This window comes from Parus major, chromosome 2, assembly GCF_001522545.3.
Source record: "Parus major isolate Abel chromosome 2, Parus_major1.1, whole genome shotgun sequence".
Lineage (NCBI taxonomy): Eukaryota > Metazoa > Chordata > Aves > Passeriformes > Paridae > Parus > Parus major.
In genome coordinates, this window is record NC_031769.1 from 36,329,903 (window position 1) to 36,349,336 (window position 19,434).

Consider the following 19,434-nt stretch of genomic DNA (forward strand, 5'->3'; position numbering starts at 1 on the left):
CAAATGTTTAAAGAGCTCTTGGTGCAAGGAACAGAAGGTAGAATTTTAGTTTCTAGAATAGAGCCCTGGTCTTTCTGATTGCTTTTTGGTTTGGCTATGAAGTGGAAGAGCACCAAAAGAAGAAAATGTAAGTGATCAAAAAGGCAGCCCTAGGAGGAGGTATTTGTGTTATTGAATTGCCTCAGACCCTCACAGAGCAGTGCAGTCTAGCCCTAAGGAACTAGACAGAAGAGGTCACACGTTAATCTTTTCTGACTTTTTTGGCTTCTAGGAGTGGAATTTTCTGTGTTTGGGAGAAAATTCAGGGCTGTACAATAGCTGATTCAGAGAGGGGTGAGGCTTACCAATTGCCTTTGTCCTCCTTGTTTTCAATTTACTAGGTTATGTGGCTCCCCAGCCAGTTCCTTGTACATGAATAAACATATTGCACATTACGTATTCTCCACATTGAAGCCTGGCACTCCGCAACTAGGCATTTTTGCTAATATAATTTCCTTTTAGTCTGAATCTTTGAACACTATAGAGAATGTAGCATCTATAAATTCCAAGTCACATCTGAGTAAGCTTTCTCCTGTGTGCCTTAAACACAGTTAAAATGTTAGCATTTTATATAATTAGAAGCCTCTACAAAAGTGATATTGGTGTTTAAAATTTGCCTTTTTGAAGCAGTGAATCCAAATGACATTAAACAGGTTTTATAGCAAATTTCAAACAACGTAATCATTCTGGTCTTCAGCTGCAGATAGCAATATAGGCCAGGGCTACTCAAGCACCACATTTGAGTCTCCTCTACCAGAAGCTGATTAGAGTCAAGTCTAGTAACACCCAGCTGGCATCATGAACGCTCGGACATGACACAGAGATCTAAACCCACACAAAGAGCCAAAAAGGACGGGAACACATGGTATGCACACACAGGTCTGAGTTACGTGGGTCTTCCAAGCCAAATACATCACAGATTTCACTGAGTTGTCTGTTCCTTCTTTCTCCAGACATTTCCAGTCAAGAAGTTTTCCTGAAAATATCTTTATTAGATGAAAAGTCTAATAAAAAGTTTCCATCATCACAAATTAATCCCCAATGACTGAGAGGCTAAGAACTTTCTATCTTAGCCCTTCCAGATTAGTATTTAATTCATCTGTCTCCTGTAAGACAGAATATGAAGCTTGTTCCTGGACAAAACAAGAAATTCATGCTTCATATCAGTCAAGTGGAAGTTGTATGATTCTCTTTCATTGACTTTAAAATAGTTCTCTTTATAACACAATTGAAGTGAGAACAGAAAATATTCATAATTTTATATTTTTAACACTGTGTATTGATTCCTCCAGTACCTGTTTTCTATTCTTTGCATGCAGAACTCGATTATTGTAAAAAATGCTGCTTCCTTTTTTTTCCCTTTGGCTTGCTTGACACTGCAAAATAGAGATAACTGCTATGCATGTGTAGAAATAAGTGGAAAAAATACCTTTTCTAGTAGTCAGATCCAATACCAATATTAATGTAGCTGTGACGCTGCAGACTGGTCTGCACATCTTCCTACATGAAATTTGCAAACAAGATTGCCCTGCCTGAGCTAGAATAACTATTTGCATGGAAATGGCACTTTTGACTGAAGTTTACAGAGATGTTTTCATAAATATATTATGTTCAGGCCTAGGCTCTGCCTAAGTAAATCTAATATAAGAGCTTGATTATGTGCAGGGAGATTTTAGCTTCACAAGAGCATAGTGAAGCCTCTTTAATTTGTGCAGAAGAAAGAACAGCAACAGATTACTGTAGATATGAAAAACAAACCATAGTCCACGTAGTTTTGGATTGGACCCAGAATACGCTGCAAAAGTCATGATAATTTTGAAACTTCAGTTAATTATACTTGACCTCGCATTTCTCCCATTATCAGTAATTTTAATTTTTAGTGACTCACAAAAAGTTATACCAATATAATAGATTCTGCTTTTCTCTAAACTTAATGTTGTGAAAAAATTACAATTGTTTAAAAATGTGCCCTTTAGGAGTAATTTTTACAGCATAATTATGAACATGATGCGTATGAAACTGCTCCATTACTCCAATTTTTCTCAACAGAATTGTCGATGGGATTGAGGATGGAAACCACAATGAAGAAAGCCAAACCTTTGACTTCAGCTCTGATCAGCTCAGGCAGGAATCCAGGTTATCTCCCACGACCGGAGGTAGGTGTTGCCTGGGAAAATCACTTTTTAGAGAAAACAGCTTTCATAACTGCTTTTTGTTCCCCTTTATTGTTTTGATCCTCACTAGTGGCATAAATAGATTAAACATATATTTGTACTCTCAGTACCATTTCAGTGCCACAATTGTAAAAAAATACAAGGTCCCAAAGGTCATTTGCTGCTTCCCTGCTAACAGACAGTCATGATAAAACAGTTTTAAAACCAGGGAACTGTTTTTTCATGCATTATGCTTTACAAGAAGAATTGTAGAACTGTCTCATGCACCCAAACCTTTGGTCAAGGAAAGTACTAAACACAAGGACAAAACTGAACATAAAAACATTTTAATACCAAACTGAAAAAAAATGCAAGCCATAAATAAGGAAAAAAAACCCAAAAACCAATAACTAAAAAATCCCCCACCCTATTGATTAAGAGCCATATGTAAACCTGGCTATTAATATTTTTAAAGCTATTTAGAGAAGTGGAGGGGCATGGAAGTATATAGATTTTTAAAATAGTGAAAACCTTGAATAACAAGGAGTTTTAGGAAGCCTTATGTGGCCTACACCCTGAAAAGGTTGATGAAGTAACACCACAATGGAGCAATGGAACTTGTCAAGATGGGGGAAAATAAAAAAGATTAAAGAAAGAGACAGAGGGACTGTTTCTAACATCCCCTCTTTTAGAAATAAAAACTTCAGTCCCCACAAAGTACATTTATCATGGGGGCAACTAGGATATATATTGTTTTTCTTGAAGCCAATAGGGAAAATAACAATTAAAGTTTAGTCATATTTATGATTTTTTAAAAGTGTCAAGCTGTCATGTGGATGGCACCAGGTCTGTCGTTTTCATTCCTTTCAGGTCCAGAGTGAAGAGGGCAGTATGGACTTTATTAATTGCACTTCTCTCAAACATTATACAATGAATATTAAACACATGGCTTAATTTTCATTCTAGCCAACTGAAAAACAGGTTTAAATTTAAAGCATTGGTTAAGTCCAAGAATAGTATTATTATTTCCAAGTGATTATACTCTTCTCATTTACATGAATTTGAATTATTTTCAGAGGCTGAAATTGGTGCTGCTGTGCTTGTCATCAAAGCAGAAGAGACCAAACAGCAGATCAGCAGGCTTAATAATGAGGTAACAAGATTTTGTGGGGCTTGAAGTATGTGAGCAATAATTCAAGAAATGCTGGAGAAAACTCAGAAAATTCAGGAATATGATAAATGTGTTATAAATGAGTTTATAAAACTGGATGAGGTTCCTTTATGTAGGGCAGTGTGGGGCTTTTAACTCATTCTCAGATCAATTTTCTATATTTTTACAAACCTATATAAAAGTTTGTCACATGCTAGTGCTAAAACCAGTGAGGTCAGTGTATCTGATTTTCTTAGGATTTAGTCTCTTCTGGGTAGGCCTCTATCTGTCTCAGTCCTCTCATTATTTCCCAAAGTTCCTTCTCCCAGATTTTCTTGTTTTGATGTGTGTTGTGATTTTAGAGAATTTCCTTGAAAGAAATGCAAATTCATTCACATTCAAATTTACATAAAAATTATTCAAGTCACCCGACTTGTATTCTGCTTAGGATGAAAGAGAACATTCCTTCCTGCTCAAGCAGTGTGACCTGAGGAATGCAGGACCAATAGTGTTCTGTGGCACTTTCTATTCCTCCCTTTTAATAACTTCAAACCTGTAGCCAACTATCAATCCAACACTTAAGAGATGTTTTGTGGCTAGACTGTTTCATTTACTCAGCCCTGGCAGTACTTTAGCTACCAAGATTAAAGCATCAGACTAACTTCACAGTTGTACTGCAAGACTAAAATCTGTTCCCAGCCTACTGTCTTCTAATTTGAAAAGATTAGAGACAATTCCTTATACTTCCACATGAGGAAACATATTTAAATAAGTCACACAGTTTCACTTCTTCCCTGAGCTCTTTGGTTACCGAAATGTCAAGTTTCATTTTTATTTGTCCTTCATTTTTGTTTACATTTAATCTAGTTATTATTTCCCACTTACAAAGTATTTGGCTTGTAAACCTCTTTCATCCTGAGTCAGCTTAACTTGGTTAGACAGCTTGAATATCCTAAGCTAAGACTGCATGAAGGGTTAGTTTGTTACTATGGATGCATCACCTCATTTGTATGTCACACTGTAGAGTTCAGACAAAAGTGTCATGACCCATTGACTATGGGTCATGAAAACTATGGTTTTTTTATAGGACTTGGTCAAAGAACTCAAAAAAAAAAAAACACATCAAGATGTTCATTGACACCACCATCATGATAGAAAATTATATTTCCTATGTAATGCTTTTGAAACAAAAAAATCATATTGATTAGTCCCTTTTGAGGACTGTAATCTTTAAAATAGGAGGATTCATTATGTGGCTCTCCTCAAGAAGCTATTGGAAAATATATCACAGTGACAGATGTTCCAAGGCAGGCATCTTGTGGATTAAACAAACATTTCAACTGGAACAGTTCTGGGTTTGTCATTGCTTTTCTGGTGAAAAGTGATAAATAAATAAATCTTGGAGCAGGGCAGTATGTTAATCAAAAAAAGAAAAAAACCTCCACATGTTCAAGGTCACTTCTCTCCACATACAATTTTAATTTTGCCCTAATAATACTATCTGAACAAAATGTTATGCAACTTGTTTGTTCACGTTAGCACCAGCAGTAGGACTAGATTTAGATTTCATAGGTAATATTCTAGGCTCAAATCCCAGACGAATGGGTATCCTCCAAGTCCTCCCATGGATCAAAATTTATACTGGAAAAACTGCCTGACTGAAAGGTTGTTTAATTGCATATTTTACATGTACTCAAACATGCCCCAGCTGGAGTTTCTGAAGTGATAGTAGGGAATTGGTGCTTACCCAAATGAATCTCTGGGTAGCCTTGCTGATTCACAGTAGCTGCTGCTTGGAGTTTTTGGTGTTGTATTAAGTATAGAATATTTACAGATCTGGTGCTTTCATCATTCCATCATTTGAAGATGACCAGTGATGGGAACCAGTGATTGCTGATGCAGCAGACTACTAGCAGCAGTAAAAATACCAGCAGGGAAAACAAAACTCTCTATTAAAGACATGCAGTCTCCTCCTGGTAAAGAAAATATGAGAAAACAGGTCACAAGTAGCCAGCAGCAGTAAACACTGTCATTAATACATTTTCCAGTGGAGATCAGAAATCAATCAATGAATGCAAAAATAACTGCTTTCATGAAAGGCAATTGTATTACTACAGTTCACTAGTTAGCTTAGAAACATTTCAGCTGTTGATGGAGGCGGGGGTAAAAGACATATGTCTTTCCATTCAGACTTTCAAAACAGTCTTGTTAGCAAAGCAAAGCAAAAAGTTACCCCAGAGAAAAATCTACAAAATTTGCTATATCTAGTTTAGGAATACAGCTGAACTCTTAGCAGTATTTTAGGTATATGGCATTCAGTACATAATCCCAAGGCTATTTCATTTACCTAAGAGAGTAACAGAAGTCAGTGCCTTGGTTTCACTTCTTAGATTGGTTAACTTTAATAGCAATGGATGCACAGACTTCTGAGTACTCTCCAGAGTCAGCAGAATCGATGTGTGACAAACTTGAGGACACTCCTAATTGCTGTTGTACATCTCCATGGTTTGGCTGCTCAGCCAGTTACCCACCTTCTCCACTTCCTCACATAACTTCACTGCTCATTGAGCCTGAATGAGATTCAAGCTGATGCAGGAATTTCCTTCAGTATTGCAAGGTAGAGTGGAATAGGACTGTTTTATCTGCTGCCATGTTTGTCCCCTCCACTTAGAATAAATAATCACTGAATAAAGCAGGCATGACATTCATTATAGTTCAGTAACTTCAGTATATGGCAGGTGAGAGCTAAGGTTCAGGTTCTTTTTCTGATAAAAACACAGTTATTTAAGCAATATTTTCAAGATTAGGTTACTGAATATATACCAGCATTGTACATTTGTTGAACTGGGGAAAGCTTGATTCAAAGACCTGCTCCAAACTAGACAGAGCAATAATTCAGTAAGAGTATTCTGCCTTACAAGTCTGTGTCCTTCCTTTGCAGACATCTGTACACCTGACCTGGCCTTTCCAGTCCATTTGATCAAATTAGTGTATCTGAACACTGAGAATATTTTCAGAGGCACCATTTACCTGATGCAATCACAGATAACTACTAAGAAGCCCACAAAGTAAAAATATGAAACCACTAAGCAGATTTTCTGAGGTATACAGATGGCCAAGATGTCTAGATTAAAGCACCTGCCTATCACTGTCCAATTGCCTGTATCCTGTTAGGCTTTTGACTCTCTATCATTTGAATGCCACTGTAAGAAAAGAGCAGAGAAATACTTTTACTTTGATCCAGTTGGAAAAACCCAATCCAGAGTTATTTAAAACAGACCAGTTAAAATATGAAAAATACCCAATATTTAGTCATATTTTTCCCCTTAATTACATGTACATGTTCTCCATTCAAAAACATGGGTACACGATTTTGAGCTCAGATAAAAAGGGCATCTCATGCAGTGCATGAATACAAACTCAGATTGCTTTGTCATGTCCCCTGGTTTCCTCATATGCAACCCAGCTTCAGTGCAGCTTTCCTCAGCTTCAGAAATCTGGGGGCTGATTCCATGCTTTACCACATTAGTAGATCCCACAATTACAGTACCAAAACAATATAATGAACACAGTACTCACATTTCTCCCATTCAACTGCAAAACAAACAAACATGAGGAAATATGAATAGGGTCAGGTTTTGAGCTAGATAATTGCCTTCTATTTAGCTCCACATTGGAGCACTTAGTGGAAATTCAGCTATTTTTAATTTTAGGTTTTTCAAATGCAAGTACTTAAAATACTCTAAGCATCTGGCACTTATGCAGAACAGAGGAATTATATTCACAGGGATATTTAACTTTCATCTAACAAAAGGAACAATCCCAAACAAATATGTTTATTTTCCAAATCATAAATTTGATATTATTTTAAAATGCATTTCAAATCCTGCTGCCAAAAATCAACTCCATTCCCCTCTCAGTACAGAAAAAAAATAATATTAAAAATATAGGCAAATCATAATCAAGGCCACTAAAGAACTGGTGACTTGGTGACTCTAATCAGGCTTTCAGTTTTACATAGAGAATATACTGTTAAAGTTCTATTTGTGACTTGAGAGTTCATACAATGAACTCACTTGACTTAGAGTAATTAAATGCATGTTCTTCTTAACAAGTTCATAACTATATTATCACATGAGAGAAATTACTTTGCAGCAAGGCTATCCCAGTGATGTGGTTTGTAAAACATCTTTCAATCAAGAAAAATGTGGCAAAAAGTGAACTAATTTATAGATGATGAAAACTATTAAAACTAAACTATCCATTTTGGATAGTTTAGTCACATTAAAACCAGGACATAAAACAAATATCATTTGTATGAAGAAATAAAAGCTTTCTAAACAATACATACAGAGTAAACACACTTTGCTTACTGATATTTGAAGTTTCCACACTGACGTTCATGTTCCAAAGAACTTCAACCTTGTTGTTTTGTCTCTCTACTCTGTATTCTCATACTTCAATGGCTGTAGAAAAACCTTTCCAGCTAACATATTTCTTATTTTAATGTTAGTTTAATGGGTATTGGCTGATGAAGGTAACAGAAAGAGTTGATGCTGTAAAGCTTAGATTATATTTAAGTAGAACACAGTGCAGCTACATGTCACAAGTCTCATATGCTGTGGTGTGTCCTTTGCACTTTTTCTTGGTGGAAAGGCACCTGAGACAAAGGAATTAACCAAGAGGCAGCCATGTAGTGTACAAATCAACTGGACACCAAAAGCTGACTTCAAATTTAAATAAAAAATATTATTACCATGCCAGACTATGAGGATTGTCCATTTAATCTTTAATGGGCATTTCAAAATGTTCTTGTACTCATAAGATCTATTTTCCCAATATCTAAATGTCAATGCCTGTGGGTATGCAAGTTCATAAATTCACTGCTTTTTCTTTTTTGCCTAGAAGATCATAAGAAAAAGATGATTGGTGTTCTCCTTCTAATATATTCTGGAAACATGCTATTCCAGCAGATTTCAGCAAACCAAATGCCTTTTGACTCTTCTTGCCCATTACATTTACTAAAAACACTTCACTGGCATAATTTTCTTTTGAATTTTCTTTGGTTACATCTTTGAAGTCACTGACAAAGTACACAATTTCAAACAGCCTTAGTAATTCCTTGTGAAAAAAACCCCTTTCTAGAGTTCAATTAAAGAAAATATGCTGTTTGTATATCCTGAGTATGATTAATGCCCACAAAGTGTCATTCAGCAGAACTCCATAGACATTTTTCTATAATACTCTGCATAGGCAGAATATTATATTCATGACTCTGACATTTTCTTTTCAGATCTAATGTTTAACATTTATCTTTCTTGAATTTCATGTTACTGATATTTAAAAGTGAACATGAATTCCATTTAGACATTAAAAATAAATTTAAAATAAAAACAGATCAGGATAGGGTGCTAAAAACAATATCTTAAGATGACATAGTTGACTATCATAAACTATTCCAATCATGTAAGAATCCAGATTATGGTGATTATATACCCTTCACATTTTCTTGTAGTTCTAGAAGAATGTTAGGTGGACAGTAGCATCCTAGAAGTCTTCCGACAATATGTATATTATATCTAAAGTTTCTTCTTAAATTATAAAACAGCTTTTCAGTTTAGGAAGATAATTAGAGTTTTGACATGTTTTATTCTTAAGAAATGTAATGTTTCCTATTCTCTTTTCATTTTTCCTTTAGATGCTTATAGACATTCTCTGCTTAATATTTTTGCCCAATATCACATATACTACTTCAGGTTTCCTTTCATTAGTACATACTGCCAGCTTCTCCTCTCCCAGCCACCTGGGATTTCCACAATCCTTAATTTTCTTTGAATCAATAGACAGTCAGTTTACCCCTGGTAGTTTTTTAATTCCTTGAAACAGTAATTTCCAAACCTGATTTTCTTATTGCCACCCTTATGCTGACACTGTCCTGATTCTTTGCCAACATCCAACAATCATAGACTCGTGAAATGGCTTGTGTTGGAAGGGTCCTTAAAGATCACCTACTTCCAGCTGCCCCTGCCATGGGCAGAGACACCTGCCACTACACCAGGCTGCTCAGAGCCTCATCCAACCTGGCCTTGAACACCTCGAGGGATGGGGCACCCAAAGCTTCCCTGTGCAATCAGTTACAGTTCCTCAACATGCTCACTGAATTTCTTCCTAATATTTAAACTAAACCTGCTGTCTTTGCAGTTTGAAGCCATTCCCCCTTGTCCTGTCACTACATGCTCTTGTAAATGATCCCTCCCCATCTGTCTTGTAGCCACCCTTCAGGCTGGCTTGGAAGGCTTCAATTTGGTTATTTCAAAGCCTTCTCTTTTCCAGGCTGAAAAATCCCAATTCTCTTAGCCTTTTCTTGTTGGACAGGTGCTCCATACTTCTAATCAACTTTCCTCTTGCACCCCTCTACCTCCCCTCTCCTTCCTGCCAGACTCACTCAATGAAGAGCAGCAAATTATCATTACAACTGCAGTTTGCGAACCCCTTTTCTAGACTGAATTTCATGGGACCCCTGTTAACTTGAATATATTTAAATAATCTAGTCGTTTATATTTCTCTCATTTATCCTTACATGTTTAATAGCAATAATCTTGGCATCCTAATTTACCCAGACAAACTGGTCACTGGAACTAATGACCAAATTTCCTACTCCTGCACAATAAAGCCAATTGCACAACCTTCCAGATTCCTGGATTTATTTCACTGAAAACGAATCATCATATCATTGCACAAATCCTATAGATTTAATCTGAACTCAGATTAGCTCCACTGGATTTTTTTTTTTCCTTCTGCAACTAGCTTTGTTTCTAAAGCCGTTAAATCAGGAACGTCTGTCGCCACAGTACCAATGGCCACAGATTTGCTGATAGATGATCAGTGAAGAGTCTGTCTGAGCTCAATTCTCTTTTCATTCATTCAACAACGCAGTCAGAAAGAAGCAGAATACCAGCAGTAAATCAGTCTGAGCCTTCAAAGGCAATTCATTCTAGCTGAAAATCTCTCTGACTTAATGAAAAAGCAGAAGAGAATATGCAATGAAAGACCAAGCAAAGGATTAGAGAAGCTGCCATATGCAGTGCTAGCCAGGCAGCTCCTCCACTTTGCTAAAATGCAGCTTCCATTTCTCAAGAACTCAGTATTCATCTTCACTTCTTTGGGTATTCAGAAAGAGTCAGAGCAGGAAGACATCTGAGTCTGAAGTTTGAATTTCAAAAGGGAGTAAACAGAGAGAGAAAAATATGTACAAATCTGAATCAGCTTCTAATCTGAGAAAAAAGTCTTATTTCAGATTTATCCAGGAACAGTGATGAGAGCTAGGCATTCCAATTGAAAATTCGACTTTAAAATAATTATATATTGGAATATATAAGGGAAGAACAAAGAAATCTGTTTAGCCATTTAAACAAAGGAATAAGCATCATCATCATCTTGCATCACACCATTCCCACCTAACTACATGGAACAAAATACTCAAGCTTCTCAACAGTTTAACACTGTTAGAAAAGAAAAACACTCTTTCTTCTGAAACTGTCAAAGTAATTTGAAAATACAAAATACATCTACTAAAAATTTTATTTTAACCACTCTTTTGAATGTATTCTATCCTGATAACATAGTCTACTAAAAAGGCACCAACACATTGCTTTCAACCAGTTTGAGAAGCACCTCTTGCTACTTGAAACTAAATCTGTATAAAACCCAGTTTCTACATCCGGAAATATTGCAGTATTTTTTCAAGTCCTAGGAAGTGTTAAGGCAGCATTTCATGTATATTTGGGATCTCAGAGATAATTTTAAAGCTGTCTGCCTAGCACAGCAGGAACCTTTTGTACCAGTAGCTGTTTTGCCTAGCAATAATCAGTGAACTCCTGAAAAGAGTTCAGCCTTACCAGCATGCCAAGAATTAGCCTTTTTCCTAAGGAGGAAACTGTACTGCTTTCAATTTCTCTTTCATAGACTTAAAATTCCTTTGGCTTTTAATCCCTGTTCTTTTGCACTTTCTCAAACACTGTGAAATTGTTAGTAGCACTGATAACACTTTTCCCCCCTCTGTTACACCTTTTTATTTGCATCTGCTCAGGGATCTCTGCAGGGTATAAAAATAATAGCATAAATAGTGTGGCATTGGTAGGAACACTAGTAGTATGCTATGCATGTACAGAACTATAATAATATAGAGACAGATGATATTTAATAGTGATATAGATACTGGAGGTTTCATCTTGTAATTGCAAAATTCTGAAAGCTACATATTTTTTTGTGTATGTGACATCCAGAATAGGTCCAAACAGATTTTACTAACTAGGAGTGGTGAATTAAGTTTGGCTTAATTACTCTGACTAGTATACTACTGGAAACCATTAAAGCCTATTTATAGGGGTTTATCAGGTAAATTCCTATGTTGGTGCAAGACCAAGTTTATGAGAAGACAACACTCTTTGAGTGATATCAAAAATATAGCTGATATATCAAAAATAGAGTATCTGGGCACTAGAGCAAGTTTTAATGAGCAGATATTCAGGGGTGTCACTAGTGCTGATGCTGGGATTGATTTTTTGCTGTATTTTCTTAATGAATTGGCGAAAGAAACATGCTAAATGATGATTAAACTCCTAAAAAGCTCATAAGTGATGAGTAATGGAAAACAAAAACATGGATCAAACCAAGCAAGACATTTTTAAACTGCAGATATTTTCACACAACATTCATAGTTTAGGTAAGGTCCATACTCATAAGGTAGTGCCAATATTTCTATTTGCACGCCTGTAGAAAGCCCTGAAAAAATGATGCAAGTTGTACAGAAAACCATTGCTGTATCCACTAGTTGTAGGGGCCAGTGATGGTCCTAAAAAGGACTGATAACCACTGAATCTAGATAGCCATGAGTTTGATTGTCTGTCTTCCCCCATTCTTCCAAAGAAAACTTCTGGAGGTTTTTCAATATCATCTCCTAGGGTCCAACAGAACACAGGAGTTGTTGTGAAGTTGATTTGTCTAGAAATCTCACTGTGTTTTCTGACAGTCTGACAGTACCAAGAACCTCCACTGGCTGCTCTGATCCCAAAGGAAACCTCTTCACAAAATGCTTTAGCAAAATATTTTAACTTCTCACATTAACTGAAGTTACCAGGCATTCAAAGCTTAATGTCTGCTGGCAGAAGGGGGTCTCATGGTGTTTTCTATCTGCTGTGACTCAATTAGACAACAAGGCAGAAAGAAAGAGAAATGCAGAGACACAGAGATCCTGTTACCTTCTTCAAGGGACAGAAAATCCTTTAAGGATTTTCTCTCCAGAGGCAGTGTGATCATTACAAAGCTATTAAACAGTATGTTGGGTTTGACCAATAAGCTCAGAGAAAAATTAATAGATCTACAAGAGCTGTATTGGACCTTCCTACTTTCTTCTCCAAATTTCTTTAAAATTGTTATGCCTGTAGTAACACAATCAAACTCAGTCTGAAATGTATTTCCAGCAGATTTCTCCAGAAATATCCTGCCAAAACAATGAAAATTAATCTGTGTAGGTCATCTAATCAATGGTGTCTTTACTTGAGGTCAAAGAAAGGCTCCCTGAATTAGTTTTTTTTTTAATTTTTTCACATGTGGTTTGAAGATGAATGTGTAGTCACTTTTTTTTTTTTCAGCAGAGTAGCATCAGTATGAGAAACTCTCTTTTAATGATAATGATGGTGCTTTGACCTAAAATAGATTGATAGCTATCACAGAGACACATTTAATTTCTACCCTTTGAAATGATGAGTGGGTTACTTTCATGTTTGAGTTACACTTTTGATTGCCCAGAACATCCTTATAAAGGCCTAAAAAACGACCCCATTAATGTTCAAATGCCATTCAACTTTAAAACACAAATTCAGAACCTGACAACTCGATCTTCACCAAAAACAGCAGTGTTGAGGAAAGACTTCAGGTACTTTACGAAATCAAATGAATGCTATCAGGAGTTTCAGAATTTAAGAGAAAAGGTCTCATAAAAAATCTAATTTTTTGCACATGCACCAGAGAAATATATGCAATGGATTACTGTCTCTTATATGTAGTATCTTTCAAGCATCCACAAAAGTGCATGGAAGCAAACTGTTTCACAATCTTTTCTATTTTTTAAATAATTAAAGGTAACAAATGGGTTTTAGAGCTTCCAGGTTTTCCCTTTCTTTCTTTTTTTTCTTTTTAGTAGTAATCCACAAGATTTTCATATAACTACTATTTTCATCCAGCTACTTAGAGTATGGATTTCTTTTACTCTGAAGACAGCAGTAATCTTCACATGCATTTCTAAACCAGATTTCACAAGACCTCATTTTTAAGTAACTTATCAGCATGAAACTGTTTAAATAAAAAAGTTTTATGGTTTAAAATATTTAACAATTGATCAAGAAAATATTGATGTCTTGCTGCATCTGGAAATCATCTCAGTTCTGAGCATATGACCATTTTTTATATACAGAGAATTGATTGAAATCAGGTGGCTTAAAGTAGCTGGAAGGACTGTTTCCTACCCATACAGTAGCAGAGTGTATTTCTTTAGAGTACAGACATTGTGCCCAAGATCAAAGTTGCTATTGCTAGAAAGAAAAGAGGGATGTATGTGCATATTTTAGGCATGGTGCATGAATAAAAACTGTGATATTTTGCCCTTTCGTAACAGATGACAACCTTAAGTCAAGAAGTCTCACAATTACGTAAGGATATGAAGAATGTGGTGCACCTTCTGGAAAACCTGCTCACATCCCAGAAGCCTCCAGGACTCTGTGCTGTGCACAGCATAACTCGAAGTCCCACACTGGATAGTCTGCAGTCTCGAGTGGCTTGGACTACACATCAACCTTGCTCACACATGCAAGCTGGGAGCTTCACTTGCACCAAAGCACAACTTTGCCGTGGAAACACATTATGTGACATTTGGAATACAGATCTGTCTTCTGTAGGCAGCAGTCCCCAAAGGACTGAACCCAACCTGCAAAATTCTATGGATGGTGAACTTTATTATACAACAGGCCTTCAAAATTCCCCTTCCCAGTATCAGGTAATTCAGAAAGACAATCTGCAATTTTTAAGATGCACCTCTCCCCATTCAGACACTACCCTGACTCCTCTTCAGTCTATTTCAGCAACCCTTTCTCCTTCAGTATGCTCTTCATCAGAGACATCACTACACCTAGTGCTGCCCAGCAGATCAGAGGAAGGAAGCTTTAGCCAAGGAGCAATCAGTTCACTGAGCCTGGAGAACCTGCCAGGATCGTGGGACCTGGAAGGAACAGTCGGGATAACTTCTGCACAGACCCCAGATTTCCCAATAGACATTGTGACAAGCACAAGGGATGTTAAAGATAAAGATTGCCAAGCCATAGACGTATGAGAAACAGTGAAGTGGTACTCAAAGCATGTTCCACAGCTGCCAGTTTTAAATTTAGAGAGTACTGCATGACTGCTTTATCTGATCTCTGTTTTGGCGATCATGGAGACTTACAAACATGAAAATTCAGATTTATAGAAAGTAAGAAAAGGCAATTTTGGTTCATACTATAGGAAAACAAATAAATTTCTAGATTCTAGAAGCATGTTGAAAAAACATTTTGAATACAGATATAACTTGTCTGTTTGACAGACTTTTGTGATAGTCCAAAGACCCTGAGGGTCAGAGCAGCTGGAAGTCTAGCACAAAGAACTGTCGTGGGTGGCTTTTGTTCATCGAAGCAAAGGTTTTCCCCGAGTGTCTGACTGTTGTTCCCAAACAATATCTATGGCACTGTTTGCTTCAGGTGATCGTGGGTCCTGCTGGTCTTTTTGTCAGTTCTGTGAAGGCAAAGGGACAATATTCGCTGCATGTCATCTAGACAATCAACCAAATAGAGCTGCTAGAGAGTGCTTAGTTGTTGCACGTTATTTGTCATGTAAATGAAACCTCTTACTTTATCTAAAAATACTATTTTTATATACTTGGTATGAAACATGTACCTAAAAATTATTTAAAATATTTATAAAGAGAATAAGAGTTTGGTTTCATTTTGGTAAAAGCTTGCAGTTTTAACAAGAAATGCACTACCATCATGTATTAGATCAAATACTATTTATTGTTAAGATATCATGTAGTTTACAAATGGCTTCCCTTTTATCTGCATGCAATTTGCAATGAATGTACTCATTCTGGTGGAATACAAATAAATTAAGGTATTATTTTATTTAAAAAAAATAAAAGAGCTGGAATGCTGTATCCTATAATAAGGTATCACTACTTAAAAAGTGAGTTGTTATACTGATAACATTAAGCACTCTTGGTTTGTGTCTTAGTATTGCACTGTCACTTGTAAGACCAAGTCAACATTTTAAAATACATTCCAGTTTAGGAGCTTTATATCTGGTTAAGAAAATTAAAAGGGATGAAAACCAATGAGAAAATTGAGGAATATTAAAGGAGAAAAATACAATTTTAGTGAGTCCAAATCAAAGAAATAAGATTAAAATACTTATATATTAACTGATCTTTTTGTTTCATCTCTGAAAACTAGCTTTGATTTTTAGTCAGAATTTTTTTTAAAAAGAGATACTATAGATTTGGAAAATTATTTAATCCAGAATCTGACTTAATGCCCCCCAAAATTTTTTTCTGGTGCTTAATGTACTAGAAGCATATTGCTACAGTGCAACCAAAGCTACAGATTTGCACTGGAATTTTGATTTTTATATATAGATGTGTGCAGTGTGCATCATCTTTGCATATCCTTTAGCAAGCTTTCTAAAAAAAAATACATGCTTACAAGCCAAAATAAATGTCCTCAAATGGATAAGTAAACTAAGCTACTTTTAATAATTAATGCAAACTGGTGGTTATAAAATTTAAATTTTTACAGATCACAGATTTAGGTTTAACTTCCTTAAGAGGTTGTTTTGGTTTGTTTTTTATGAAAACTTCAAAGACTGCATAAATTTTAACATTTGGCTGTGTGTGGGAACACAAACTCCAGCTGATATTCTGTGTCCAACCTACATCCTTTCACAGACATTTTCCTACTGGTACAAATTAAGGATGAAGTGTCATCTCCCATTTTGGGCTGCCTGAATTTTGCTAGTGTGTCTACACCTCAATGTGACTGTTTATACACAAGGTTTCTTACTTTCCCTCTATTCCAGTGTTTACTTAGTTAAAGGTTAAATAGAGAAGTGCTGATTAAATAAAAACTATCCCAGAAATTTTAAAAAAATAAAATAAAATAATGATAGATAGTAGCAAATACAGTAGCAAGTACAGGTCTGCAAACAGTCCCAGTTCACCTTTAGCCATCTGCCAAATCTAAGAATGCTCAAACACACTATGCCCAGTTCTCAATATCATTTAACAATTTCCATTACACATATAAATTGGGAGAATCATTTGCTTTTTCATTTTATGACATATAAACCATTATACATATGCGTTAAGATTTTGGCTTTGTTTTTTTTTTATTTTATTTTCCAGTATGAACACTGGCATCATGAGATTAAAACCAGATGTTTTGTCCTGGAGTTTTTGTGTCAATTTTTTATGAATGTTGAAAAAATTCAGTGGAAACAAAAAAAAACTCTTTGCATACACAGCCTTAGCTTTACTGTTAGACATTTAATTCTCAAATTAAAAAAAAAAATAAAAATCCATGTGTGGTAATTATGAAGAAATAGCAACAGGATGTCTGTTCCTTGTTTCTGCAACAGTAAAACACATCCCAAACGAAGCTGGCAAACACTGTGCTGCTTGTATTGGCCATAGTTGCAAGGAGCACACCCAAACTGCAGAGATTCTGTGAGATGGAAATCACACAGGTGAGTGTACTGCCTTCCAGGGAAAAGCTCAAGTGACTCCAGACAAGGCAAGAGTTCATTCCAGGTGCTGTGGTTTAACCCCAGCCAGCACCCAGCCCCATGCAGCCACTCACTCATTTCCTCCCTGTAAGAATAAACAACAAAACTGGAACAGTAAAAGCCGGAAAACTCATGGGTTGAGACAAAGACAGTTTAACAAGGAAAGCAAAAGCTGTGTAAAGCAAAGCAAAGCAAGGAATGCACTCACTGCTTCCCGTGGGCAGCAGGTGTTCAGCCATCTCCAGGAGAGCAGGACTCAGTCATGCGTAACTGTGACTTGGGAAGGCAAACGCCATCACTCCAAATGTCCCTCCCTGCCTTCTTCTTCCTCCAGCTTTAATATGCCCAGCATGGCACCATATGGTATGGAATGTCCCTTGGGTAAGTTGGGGTCAGCTGTCCTGGCTGTGTCCCCTCCAATTTCCTGAGCACCCCCCAGCCCCTTGCTGGTGGGTGAGGGGAGGAATAGAAAAGGCCTTGGCTCTGTGTAAGCCTTGCTCAGCAGAAACAAAAACTCTTTAATCACCCTGTTTCAGCACAAAATCAGACCACAGCCCCATACCAGCTGTTGTGAAGAGCTGGTATGAAGAGCTGTGTGATGCAAATTAAAAATCCTGGCCAAGACCAACACACCTGGCCAAAATCAAGGAAGAAAAGATGAAGGTCTTGAAGGGTTGCACTATTTTAGACTCCCTGACACCATGAAAACCCCAGGCAAAGCATTCCCCAATCAGCTTTTATTAGAAAGTACCTGCAACCAGTGCAAAAAATTTCAGTTTTGAAGGTGAAATGCCATTTCACAAGGGCAAATGTGAAGGCACATACTTTTGGAATGGAACAGTGTCCAAACAGAATTACCATGGACATAATAATTCTAAACACAGATTGCCCATTTAGGATATCTGGGATTAAAGCAAAGACCACTGTAATATTTACATGTCACCTTCAAAAGACTCTCAGTATGAAAATCAATACAAGCATCCCACACCCTAACATCCAACCACCCAGTTCAGACAATTGAATTTATTCTTTTTTACACAAAGGTTTACAAAAGTTAAAAATAAAATTGCTTTTTGTTAAGGATTGTTCTTCTCATCTAATTCAACATTAGTTTACACCCCAAATTTGCTAAATTTTTGTCCTTTCATGCGCTTAACATCACTCTCAGTTTGTTCTTCTGTACAGTATTTTTTCTCCTGTTTATTTCCCCATCTTTTTCTCTCATTTATTCAGTCTTATGTCTTCTCTCTAACTTCATCAAACTCAACCATGTCTTTCATTTCCTGGCAATTTTTTTCTATTAAGAATCATCCTAAGTCTACCACTAATAAACTAAATAGTTACTGAACTCAGCCATGCAATAGGACACCATTTTTGGTCTCTGGCAGTAAACCAATGGTTGCTAATAAAAATCTCCTGCACTGTTATATTCTCACAAGCTGTAGTTGCTTTCACTGAGAATGGGAAGAATGAAAAAGATGCACTGGAAAACAAACAAATAAAAGTACCAAAAGTATGGAATTTGTCTACTTCTTTAGATACATCATTAAAGGTATGTATTTGTCTTCTGCCCATGGTACCTGCTAGATTCAATTTAAGAAACCCAGCAAATACTTATCATTTTTTCAGAACTCATAATCAGCTCTTGTGATAACCTTGCTTTGACCTTTGGCTGGTTATCTACCACAAATAGTTTACTCTAATTAGTCCATCTGCTAACTGCACATGAGATTTCAATACATTTCCCTTTGTGAGGCAATTTTATAATACACTGTGTCAATAACCTACCTGGTAGCTTGTAAAAAATCCTGTATTTCACAAGTGAAATCTTTGGGATGAAACAAACTGTTCTCAACATTTTGATTAACTTAAAAGCACATGGTCCTCACATGCCTCTCAGTGGGGCATGCTTTAGATATTTTCTGCTGCTGGGACTACCACAAAAAGTGCACAGTCACATTCCCATGTTTTAGAAAAACACTCCTAACAATTTACCTCAGCCTTAAAAGAATGAGGTTGTATCTGGTAATCTAGGCAGCAGTGGAGTAAGAAATAAGAAAAGGAAAAGAGCTGGTGCTTGGTTTTCTGGATCACTCCCCTATCTCACTAACAGCAATTTCCCCAGCTGTCATCAATTCAAAAAGCCTACATGGTACTGAGTCTTTGCTTCATTTAAAAAATCAAGTATCTTATCAAAAGAAATCTAAGCTCATCTCATTCATTACCTGC

General features: G+C 36.5%; 1 protein-coding gene across 1 annotated transcript in view; it reads left to right on the forward strand.

Moving 5' to 3' along the window:
* The window catches only part of KCNH8 (potassium voltage-gated channel subfamily H member 8), a 118,547-nt gene extending 103,246 nt beyond the window's left edge, over positions 1–15,301 (forward strand). The window contains exons 13-15 of the mRNA XM_033511900.1: positions 2,089–2,195; positions 3,269–3,345; positions 14,018–15,301. Coding sequence (XP_033367791.1) covers positions 2,089–2,195; positions 3,269–3,345; positions 14,018–14,728 — 895 coding nt within the window. The 3' untranslated portion in view covers positions 14,729–15,301. The remainder of the gene's footprint in view (positions 1–2,088; positions 2,196–3,268; positions 3,346–14,017) is intronic.
* The last annotated feature ends 4,133 nt before the right edge of the window (positions 15,302–19,434 follow it).